The 12487-nt window shown below is 35.7% G+C and overlaps 1 protein-coding gene and 1 long non-coding RNA gene across 4 annotated transcripts in view; one reads left to right on the top strand and one right to left on the bottom strand.

Moving 5' to 3' along the window:
• Positions 1-12487, bottom strand: part of LOC309643308 — a 997346-nt gene that overhangs the window by 743352 nt on the left and 241507 nt on the right. The gene's annotated exons all lie outside the window — the stretch shown is intronic.
• The window catches only part of CTNNA2 (catenin alpha 2), a 1185886-nt gene that overhangs the window by 1148640 nt on the left and 24759 nt on the right, over positions 1-12487 (top strand). For 2 of the 3 annotated variants that reach the window (XM_082425912.1, XM_082425911.1), the window contains exon 18: positions 4208-4351. The exons of the other annotated variant lie outside the window; for it this stretch is intronic. In XM_082425912.1, the coding sequence (XP_082282038.1) occupies positions 4208-4351 (144 nt within the window). The remainder of the gene's footprint in view (positions 1-4207; positions 4352-12487) is intronic. 3 annotated transcript variants of the gene reach the window in all.

The raw sequence follows: 12487 nt of genomic DNA, 5'->3' as shown, positions 1-12487 counted from the left end.
AGCTCTAGTCATGAAATACATTATTTTGAACGGGTTACCTAAATTTATTTTTGTTGTTGTTGTTGTTGTTCCTACTTGGACATGCCTCAAGAGAAGATAAAATATGAATAAGTTGATATAAAAGATATAAATAAGTAAAAAAGACAATATGAATATTAAAACCATATACAAACATTATCTGGGAATTTCATTATTGATTTTACACAAACTTGCATGACCTCAGATGACTCAAAATAAAGGAAATAAAAAGACCGCCATAACACAACTGAGACAGGAGTAATGTTTTTCTAGGAAAAGATCAGTGTTTCCATAATCCATTCCTAATTTCTAACAACGAACAATCAGAGTTCAAAGAGCTGTATTTATTGCTCGTTCTCATAAGGATATTTTAATTCATTGAATTCAATGTTTCCATTGCGCTTCAACTATGTAAAAGGCATGGTGCTAAATATTGGTTGGGTGACAGAATTCAAAGTTCTTTATCTCTAATAGCAAATACTTTTTGTGAAAAGGATAAATTTTTCCATCCATTGTGCTTTTGTTAGATTGTGGAGTCTATTGTTTTCATTTTTTCCCCATTTAGTTTCCCATTTACTGTTTAGCATTCTCAGCTGGAATAGCAGGGTGTCTGTTGAACTACTTCTGTATTCACTGGTTTTCTTGGTTTACTCTATTCTAGAAATAAAACTGTGTTTAACTTACTATTGTCTACATTCTGTCCCTACAGATTATGTCAAATACTTTCTCCAGCTTAATTTAAATGATTTATAAAATATGTCTTTGATCACAACCCTTAGAAGAGAAATATGTTCCGTGTTATGGCCCATGTATCTTACAAATAGGAAAGACTTCTGGATGGGCAATGTGAAGGATTTTTAGCTCAGATTTCTTTTACTGCTTCACAATACATTGTCTTACTCTATCTTGAACAGTCATTTTCCTTCTGGGCAATAAATGTATTCAAATATTTCATCCTAATCTTATTTTCTTGAAGGCAAACTTAATTTAGACTTTAATCTTTTCTTTCATCATCAATACTGTATCTTATTTTATTGCTTTTCTCTGAATACTTTCATCTGTACAGATGCCTTGCTGATAATGAACTTGACTGGAAGTCTAGCTAGATGTTCTGTCAAATCTCTACAATCTGTCTCTTGACCTGTTTTATATGTTTTCCTTTGCAAATTTATTTTGCAACTGAAAGAGAATATCCTGGAGAAGTTCCAGGATATCAGATGCTGAGAAGTCAGCATCATCTTCTAAGGACCGTGTACTCTTTTAAGCCCAAGGTTCTGTATGTGAGACACTATCTTAAGACAAACTCAAACATGATCTCTTTATCTGGGAACTCCCAATTCAAATCTGTTGCTATCAAAATTAATCGTATTCTCTCTTACTGTAATATTTCTCTTTAATAATAACATTTTGGTCACAGTGCATGCCAACTGCCTGATTATGTCTCCCATGATAAATTACTTGGTAAATACATCTGTGGATTATTCTTTTGGAGTGTACAAATTATTCCACCTGACTTTTCTCAATCCTTTGCACTAAGAAGTTGAATTAAAACTTTTTTGTTTCAACAAACAAACAAAAATTTGAAACCAACCCTACATATCTCTGGACCAAACAAAATTATAGCCAAGACTTCAATAACAAGGTCTCTTGACTGAAATCTTGCAATCACTTCATGTCTTGCTTTGAAGGGCTAACTCATCCATTTATGTGATGTCATAGGAAGTATGCATCAAATCCATAATTATAATAAGACTTAGTTTTCATAAAAAATGTCAAGAGGCTAGATCCTAAGAAGAGTTGGAAATAATTTGATCCAGGCATTGCATTCTGTGTCAAAGAAAATTTTGTTATTTTAACTAATATCATAACTATAGACATTATTGCAATCAATCATACTAAATTCACCTAAAAAGTCAGCACAGTTCACCACTCTGCATCCATTTGATGCAGCCTAGTTTTGCATTGGGTTCCTGAAGACATGCTCCATTTCCAGATAAACAATAGGTAATTAATTAAAAGTACCAATAGATTATAATCTAAGTCCACTTTGTTTTATTTCAATATTATAAAGTGTTTAACTCCATTTTATTCTAATATCTTAATGCTGGCAAAAGTGTACCTCCTTTGTTCGGTAGTAAAAATTTTAAAGTGCTTATTGGAAGAATGGACAGCTGCATCATTAATCTTAAATAGTGACTTTTGTATTTTGTATGAAAGGTGAGATGACACAGATAAGTTTCTAATACATAATAATCATTTTTGAAACTGATTGATAAAAGAACTGGTAAAATAATAACACTTTCCCTACAATGAAAAATCAGGAGATGGCTAATTTCTAAAGCCAAAAAGGATTGTTATAAAACATAAAAAAGCAAGGATAAGCCAACTAGTCAATGATCTAATATGTAAAAATTGAAAGAAAATAGCTTTATAGGACAATTAATTGTGAAATTTCACACAATAAAAGCTGTTAAATATAGAATTTGAATTTAGACTTAGAATTATTGAACATAAAAAGAGAATAATTCAGCAAGGAAAACATACGCACAGTATTATCGCTTCTTCTAGTAAGTACTAAAAAACCCAAATATAGGAAAATTTTCAATTTCATTCTTGCTTCTCATATGCCAATTTTTTTCTTTTTTATTGTCTTTAATTCTCTAAAGACATTCTTTAAATGCCTTTAACATTTATTTTGAAGTAAAAGATGGGAGTAATGTTGCCAAATTCATAATCAGTTTGAATTTAGTAGCTTCTGTGTTTCAAAATGCTCCCTAATCTACCAATTTTGTATAGTTTAAAATTATGATTATTTAATACACTTAGATATTTAGTGAGCTAAGAATGACAGGACTAGAGATAGAACTGTATTGGCTTAAAACGCCAGAAAAAAATCCAAATTAGGAATTTTGTTTATCTGCATACAGAAACAGGCTCTGGGCTTTACCCATTTATGATGCTGTGAATTGTAAGCTATTATTTTGAATCTTTACTAAAATATTTTCTGTGGAAAAAGGTTCACTTTTCGTATATTCCACTGAGCAAATAAAGATCTGGCTTCCATGGGGATGGTTTCAGGACCTGCTTGCTCTTCCTTTTGTTTTGTCATAATACTCACTTGACAACTTTGACCAGTTCAGTTTTTAAAGCTCTAAATCTACATTTGAAAAGAAAAAAAGACCTAGTGCTCTCCACATTTTTCTCCCATCTTGCCTGATTTCCAAAAAAAAAAAAAAAATTGGAATCAGGCTTTAAACAAAGCTATAACGCTATGACTATAGCAGAACTGCATGTGACAAAAATGTTTGGTCACTGAGCATTACTGGGTCACCTAAATTTGACCTCTAAAAGTAGCATCGTAGTGGACCTTGTGATTGTAGCAATATTGCCATTTGATTTTTCTCCAGGTTTGAAGGTCGGATCTAATTATCCCCTTTAGGTGTATGTTATATTTGGTACACATAGAAAAACTTAGTCAAGATTGTCAGTAATATTTTATGTCAAAAATAACATTTTAAGAGGTAGAAATTCCAAGGGTAGAACTAGACATTGGTTATTGGCTTATCTTTTAAATTGTGCCTATCACACAACTCATGCTTGAGTACAAAAAGGAACAGTAAAAAAGAATTGCCATTCTAGCGACAATGAGTGTGTTAATTCCTCAGTGAACCCAATGGAAGAGGTAAGTATCCCTTTCCTACCATGTACTGGCTGAGTGTGCTGAGGCCGAGAGCTTGCTGAAGGTCACACAGCAGGGCAATGGAACTTCCTAGAAAGACATCTGACATTCCCCATGTACCGTTCCAGGCGTTAAGAGCTTCAGCCCTTGCTTTCTCTCTGGGTGATCTTCAATGCTTTAAATAGGGGATTCATCCCCTTTGAACCCCACTACAATTGTCCCCTACAATGCCTGACAATGCGGGATGCTGCTTCATCCTCCTTCTCCCAGACGGTCCATTTATCTGTTCAAGAGAGCCAATGAGGAATCCAAATGGCCGGACTGCTTAATATCACGGAGGCCCACCCATATCTCTTTCAGTACGTAATTCCTTCATAGGCCTCTTTCTCCCAATTACCCACTCCCTCTTCCACCTCCCTAATCCCTTCCCAATAGGGTACTTTTTTTTTTTTTTTTTTTTTCTCTTGCTCTCTCTCTCACTCTCTCTTTTCTGTATCTCTCGGAAATCAGACAGGAGTTCAGAGCACTTTCACTACCTTTTATGAGGTAGATTGTGATGTCATAGATGGGGGCAGGGCTAGTCAACTTTCTACCCACCTCCCAACCTGTGCTGAGGGAGCTCCGATCGGGTGTGGAAGCAGTGATTCTTCCATGGTGAGTAACTTTGCTTTCTGATCTAACCTGTCTCATTGTAAGCATTAATTTTGAAAGCAGGGGGATGGGGTTTCAAGGAAGTAAAGATGTGACCAATCAAGCCCTCTTTACTTACTATTAACCAACTTTGGGCAAAGGATCTACTTATTTATTCTTTATTTAAGTCAAGAATTCCACAACACAGATATACTCTTCAAGCATGGTCTACACTTGAGAAGTTGAAAATGGTATTTTCATTCCTTTATTTCTCATTCTTTCTTCCCATTGGGACTGAAAGTCATTGCATATGTGGAATGAATCCATTCTGTAGTCTTTTAGTGAGCTTTCTATAAAGGAAGGCTAGTTAGGAAAGTGTATTCTTCTTCATTTGAAAGATTTCAGGGTCACAGAATATCCTTTATTAATGTTTAGCCAGAGAATCAATCTGCTCTTCTAAAATTGTAGAGTAAAACTGTGAAGAAACGGATACATGAGAATTATCAACAAACTTGGTTCTGATATAAACAAATGAAAACTTTCAAATGCAAAAACTAAAATATTTATTTAAAAAAAAAGGGTCACCACTGTTGCAAGATTAAGGGTGCATCCATTTCAATGTGTCTCAACCAAATTTGCTACCTTTTTGTTACATGTCATAACAATGATGCTGGTTTATAGTATTTCTTGGTAAAGAGCTGTGAAAAACCACTGTTCTTTGTTTCATTTGGGTTTCTATTATTACTGATTAATTCTTTTATATACCATAGTATTTAGAAGGAAAAGATCAACTGGAGTGAGTGTGTTCCTTCATTTTCCTTGTTCTCTCCTGGGTACCTATTAAAATGTCAACTTTTATATTAGAGGGCAAAGAAGGTTCATGGAGATGGTTACCTCTTTAAGGGATGTTGAAGCATCAGGGTGGGTGTTTTTAAAAAGGTTTGACCATTAGAATGTGAGGGCTGTTACTTTTCATGGGGTGGGATTAAAAGCATTCTAGTTTGAATCATAGGTATTATGAAATGTGTTAAGCAGGTATCATTCATTTTTTCAAATTCCTAGTTAACTAGTATGTATGGATATTGGTATTGGAGAATTGGGGTAGTTTAAAAGGAGGAGTCCTTTGTTTTTCCAATGTTCAAGTGTTTTAATGGCCTTTAGATTATGCACATGGAGCATATATTAGATTACATTATCTATTAACGTTCAGAAAGAGAAATGCTACTTGTATCTCAGTCTGTATACTCCACACCAAATTTTCTACTCAAGAGGATTGTATTAAATTGTTTATGTTTTACCTCCTTGCTAGATCTTAAGCTCAGTGAAGGGACCAAACCTCATATAGTCAATGCTGTTTAGATTTGCCCCCAAATTTAAAATTCTTGGACACCATAAGGAGGAGTCCTTTCTCATCAGTAGCTCTTCTGTTACATGTAGAGCTTCTATCCTTCCCCCACAAGGGGTCTCCCCCTTTTCATTACCTGGGGTGGAGCGGTATCGTGACTGCTGAAGTTATTTTCCCACCTAAGCTTTCTAACCTAAAGAAGTGACTGTAACGGTAGAGATTTCAGGCACAATAAGGAGAAATAGAGTCATAACTGGCCCATAGGAAGATTTAGGTGATAATCACCTGCAGTCAACTTAATATTGCAATGTGGGTAACGATGCCAAAGTCTCATATGTTGGGCGATCCCTCTCCAAGCTCTGGCCTACCTTCCATTAAAAGTGCTAGACCCCGGAAACCCAGGTAGAAGTTAACCTTCAGTGCCAGAAAAATCCGATATTTAATCATAGCTCAAGTTTTTAATGTCTTTTGTCAACCCCTCATACAGCTGCCAGGTAAGAAATGCTCATATTTTACAAACCCTTGGAATACAATCATCTTTAAACTTCGTGAGTTAAGAATGGTTGTGTTGTGCGCTTGTGCAAATTCAGAGAATCTATCATGGAATGCATTGTGCATGCACTTGTATACCCTCATGTGCATGTTTCATTTATAGTGGTGTTCAGTGTTTTTATATCCCTTTTGTATGTATTTGAATTATAATTTAAAATACATACATATATTGTGCTCCAAACAAAAGAGTGAGATAAAACAGAAGTTGCTTAATCTGGGGTCTGAACACTGGTGCACTAGTCCTATTTCTGTCAGTGGCTAATTAGGTAACTCAAAGTAAATTACTTAGATCTCTTGGGTCTCAGTTTTCTCATCTCTAAAATGATGACAGATGATTTAAAGGACATATTCTAAAGTAATCCTGCTCTAAAATTCTATCATAAAATGATATATTTTTGAAGAACCAGTTTATGGGGAAAAAAGATTGTATAGTTGATGAGACCTAATTTTTGTAGTTGACATACAGTTAGTTTTTCAAACTAGAAAGAAAATTTCAGTCCAAACTAGTCTTAAAATGTACTCTATATCTGATATAGTATTATTTGGTTAATGATGTTAGTGGGTCCTGTTCTTTTAAGTTGACAATATCAAGCCCATGATGATTAGCTGTGTGTTGATTTGGAAGACTGATTTGTTTTTTAACTCCATAATTTTATGTTATTCTGATTATTTGAGGTAAAGAAAATATCCTCATCCACTAGGTAATAGATGGAGCTAGGCCTCATTGGGACTCTCAAATTCAAAATTACTTATGTAGTATTGCAGGAATTCCCTTGTGTTGTTGGGAAGAGTTCATGAGTAGGGAATTGGTGGTTACTGAGCTATGTGCTATGAAGGATAAAAGACATGTAAGCCCTGGCTCCTACTCTTGAGGAATGTGCAACCTTTTTGGGAGTCTGGACACATGTCAAGTGACAACTTAAAAGTGAAGACAGTAAGTGTCAGAGTGGTCTGGGGTAGACTGGATTGTACTGGGAAGGCTTTGTGAGAAGCTGAGGTCTTCAGCTAACTTTGAACAGCATGGTTTAGATTTGTGTTGTTTGTGTGTACATAATGAGGGCAGGGAAGTATTTCAGGTCAGCAAGCCCACAGAATTGTAAATGTTGCAGAGGCTATCTTGTGTTTAGAAATGCCATGTATCGAAATCAAAAGTCTTTGCTAAGAGTCCAGCCCCATACCTTCCCAGAACCCCTCTACCCTTAATTATATGCTGACTTTATAATATATGAAGAGGAGGCGGCAAGTGACTGACTTGCAATAATTATTAAAATATAATCAGGCAGCTATTTTCTTAGTTACACAAGAGGTCACATGATCACTCACAGCCACAACTGAGGAAGAGAAATAAATGAAAGGAAGGAATTATGGACAGAAGGAGGCTCTAGCTCTGGGACATTGTGGTTTTCTGACAAAGGTGGAAATGGATTATCATTTGGACAGTCAAAGGGATTATCACTGACAGGTTTAGAAACATTGGATGGTCATGGAAATGCCCATAAGCTAATGAAAATCTATGTAACCAGGGTGATTTTTCCAAGGTCAATGGGAGTTTCTTGCACTGAATAGGAATCATGTCAGACTCTGCTCTCAAAAAGACAATGATTATGCAAGTCTCTTTCCCTAATCCACTTGGAAAGAGGTTATTGATTTGGGCATGACTTACCCAGTTTGACAAAGCACACTTAGGTTTGAAAGCCTCTCTGTTGCTGTAGATTCATAGATGATTTTCAGTGTATACTTTGTATCACGTAGAGGGCACTGTTTTTGTATTTCGTGCCATCCAAGTTCCTTCCAAGTTACTACTTTGGCCTTTCTAACAGACAGAAATTCTTTGAGTAGACCTGCTTTATTACCTATCCCAGATTCTAAGTACTTGGTTTATATCATCCAGTGAATGTTTTGTAATTTTCTATCATGACATAAAAATTAATTTCTAGAAAATATTATCTCAGGAAATCACTTTCAAAAGCTAAATGGTCTACATGAGAATAATGAAGTAGTATGATCAAGGTCAGTTTTACAAAGCAAGGAGTGTTCTCTTAGAACTAATTTTCCCCAAAAAGTTGAAGCAGAACTTCCATAAATTTTTGTGGAACAATCTAGACTATTAAAGGAAGTCAAAGATATTACAATTAGGTTTGTCCCAAGAGAACAACAACAAGGATGGCAACTCTTCACCTCCTCCCCGGAAATGTCCCTAGGGGTAATTTTAGAAATAGAAGTTCAGTTAGATTTATAATTCGACAAACATTTATTGAGTAAATAACATGTGATATTCACTGTCTTATGGATGGACATGGAAGTAGCAATGGAAAACAGACACATAATCAGTAACTGTGACAGATTATAATAATCACTCTCACAGAAATATATACAAAGTGATATGGGCATTCCTGTAGAGAAGGGGAAGAGGAAGCTTCATAAATGGGACAATGTCTTTGAGTCTTCACAGATAAATGGATAGGAGCTTAAAGTAGAGGAGGAGAGAAATGATTATCCCAGAAGAGGAACAGAATGTCCATAATATTGAGGTATAGATGTATTCTATGCTGACCAGACCTGAAAATGTCAGAGATGGGTGGAAAGATGGAGAAGAATCAAAGGTGAAATAAGAAAGGTAGGTGGGCACTGGATATCAAAGAAAATTTTATGACCTATTCTCATTTTAGTGAGTGTCTCTCAAAATGGTCAGAGGATCATCTGCATGACAAATGTAGAAAGAGGTGGGAGGAGACTGTTAAAACGCAGAATCCTGGACCAGTCTGCAGACCCCTTGAATCAGGACTGTAGGGAGTATGTAGGTTCTTGGAAACTGTAATTATCCCCACCTTTGACATGCCAGGTGATCCATTTTCACACCAAAGTTTCAGAATCTCTACAAGGCAACAGAATTGACTCATGGTTTCTATGTTCTTGGAAGAAGAATCAAAAAAAAAAAAAAAATAGAATTAAAATATTAAGAATAAAAGATTTGGGAAAATAGGATAAAGATAAGATAAGAATGTTCTTGAGAAAGTTGGTTTAAATTTCTGTTAGGTGTAAAAAACTTTCTAAGAATGGTGGGTTTTAAGTATAAAATATTACTAAGTGATGCTATTAAATATAGCTTGAAGAAAAGACATGCAACTATAAACATTTAAGGGACCATCTAGTTCTTTCATCATAATGGTCCAATGCAAGGAGTTAATAAGTTCAGAGCTAAGTTGTTCTATAGCTCCCAACTCGTGTCAAGAGAAGGGATAGAGACAACAGTGCAGAACAATATTTATTTCTGCTTGGTATTCTTTGGTAGAGCTATTTGACTGTTTTTTTAATATTAATTAGGTGAAGTCATTAAAAAATATTTATATATGTATATATTCCCATCGTGATGAGAAAAATCAAGTTTTCAAGCCAATGTAGGGTCTATGGTCTATGTTGAAAAATATTAATATCATAACTATATATTTCAATAAACAGTCTTTTAGAAGTGCTCATTTTTTTCTATATTTTTTTCTTCATGGACAACAGCCATTATCCTACAACCACCAGTCTGTGTAGAGAGTTATACAAATGTTCAAAGAAGAGGGAGGCACTAGAGAGGTATTTTGCATTTGACTAAGACATGAGAATGAACCCTGGTCTGGAAGAAGTTAGCCCTCTTATCACAGCAAGGAGGGTCAGTTCTGGATTTAACTCTCTAATTGCTTTGCATACAGTTCTCCTGTTCCAGATTGCCAGAATCTTCTCTGTTTTTTAATTTTTGAATTTCATTGTTTATAAGTTAAGAAATGATAGAGAATCTTGTTTTTTCTTCATATACATCTCTCTTCAAGTAATAGCAATAACTGCTTTGGTAGAGCTGGTGATACTGTCAAATTCTAGAAGAAGTTAATGGGTAGGATGCCAGTGCCTGCCATTAATTGAGCAAATTAGTTTCAGTATGTTGATTTAAAAGAAAAAAATGATTTTTTTAAATTCTTACAGATTATTTTAAACCAATGACATGTAGATCTGTCACTGGGCCTTTATTACACCAACCCAGCCAAACATAACCTTGGATGGGTCTTAGAAATCTGCCACGCAAAATTATTTACCTTAAGGCCTAGCATTTTACCTGAGTAAAAACCAAGCCAGAGAACAGTGATAGCCACATGGTTTTGATGTCAGAGATCTGAAAAATAAGTTACAGAATATCATGTTCTCCCAAGTATGATGAGAAGCCATTGGACTGACCTGACCGTGTGGCTGACAGGGTCTTGGTGCTCTGGACTAGTGTCAGGCCTAAGTCTCTGAGGTGAGAGAGCCAAGTTCAGGACACTGGACCACAGAAACCTCCCAGCCCCACATAATATCAATTGGTAAGAGCTCTCCCAGAGAGCTCCATCTCAACGCTAAGACCCAGATGAACCCAAGGGCCAGCAAGTTCCAGTGCTGGACACCCCATGCCAAACAACTAGAAAGATTGGAACACAACCCCACCCATTAGCAGAGAGGCTGCCTAAAATCATAAAAAGTTCACAGACACCCCAAAACACACCACCAGATGCAGTCCTGCACACCAGAAAGACAAGATCCAGCCCCACCCACCCGAACACAGGTACCAGTCCCCTCCACCAGGAAGTCTACACAAGCCACTGAACCAACCTTACCATCTGGAGGTAGACACCAAAAACAACAGGAACTACGAACCTGCAACCTGGAAAACAGAGACCCTAAACACAGTAAGTTAAACAAAATGAGAAGACAGAAAAATACACAGCAGTTGTATGAGCAAGGTAAAAACCCACCAGACCAAAAAAAAAAAAAAAAATGAAGAGGAAATAGGCAGTCTACCTGAAAAAGAATTCAGAGTAATAATAGTAAAGGGGATCCAAAATCTTGGAAATAGAATGGAGAAAATACAAGAAACATTTAACAAGGACGTAAAAGAATGAAAGAGCAAACAAAAAATGATGAACAACACAATAAATGAAATTAAAAATTCTCTAGAAGGAATCAATAGCAGAATTATGGAGACAGAAGAACGGATATGTGACCCGGAAGATAAAATAGTGGAAATAACTACTGCAGAGCAGAATAAAAAAAAAAAAAAAGAATGAAAAGAATTAAGGACAGTCTCAGAGACCTCTGGGACAATATTAAATACACCAACATTTGAATTATGGGGGTCCCAGAAGAAGAAGAGAAAAAGAAAGGGTCTGAGAAAATATTTGAAGAGATTATAGTTGAAAACTTCCCTGACATGGGAAAGGAAATAGTCAATCAAGTCCAGGAAGACCAGAGAGTCCCATACAAGATACATCCAAAGAGAAACATGACAAGACACATATTAAACAAACTATCAAAAATTAAATACAAAGAAAAAATATTAAAAGCAGCAAGGGAAAAGCAACAAATAACATAAAAGAGAATCCCCATAAGGTTAAGAGTTGACCTTTCAGCAGAAACTCTGCAAGCTAGAAGGGAGTGGCATGACATCTTTAAAGTGATGAAAGGGAAAAACCTACAACCAACATTACTCTACCCAGCAAGAATCTCATTCAGATTTGATGGAGAAATTAAAACCTTTACAGATGAGGAAAAGCTAAGAGAATTCAGCACCACCAAACCAGCTTTACAACAAATGCTAAAGGAACTTCTTTTAGGCAGGTAACACAAGAGAAGGAAAAGACCTACAAAAACAAAACAAACCAGTTAAGAAAATGGTAATAGGAACATACATATTGATAATTACCTTAAATGTAAATGGATTAAGTGCTCCAAACAAAAGACATAGATTGGTGGAATGGATACAAAAACAAGACCCGTATATATGCTGTCTACAAGAGACTCACTTCAGATCTAGGGACAGATACAGACTGAAAGTGAAGGGATGGAACAAGGTATTCCAAGCAAATGGAAATCCAAAGAAAGCTGGAATAGCAATTCTTGGATCAGACAAAATAGACTTTAAAATAAAGACTATTACAAGAGACAAAGAAGGACACTACATAATGATCAAGGGATCAATCCAAGAGGAAGATATAACAGTTGTAAATATTTATTCACCCAACATAGGAGTACTTCAATACATAAGGCAAATGCTAACAGCCATAAAAGGGGAAATCGACAGCAACACAATCATAGTAGGGGACTTTAACACCCCACTTTCACCAATGGACAGATCATCCAAAATGAAAATAACTAAGGAAACACAAGCTTTAAATGACACATTGAACAAGATGGACTTAATTGATATTTATAGGACATTCCACCCCAAAACAACAGAATACACTTTCTTC

This window comes from Balaenoptera physalus (assembly GCF_965194825.1).
Source record: "Balaenoptera physalus genome assembly, chromosome: 15".
Taxonomy (NCBI): Eukaryota; Metazoa; Chordata; class Mammalia; order Artiodactyla; family Balaenopteridae; genus Balaenoptera; species Balaenoptera physalus.
Note: the sequence above shows the minus strand (reverse complement) of the source record. Positions and strands in the feature narration are given on the sequence as shown.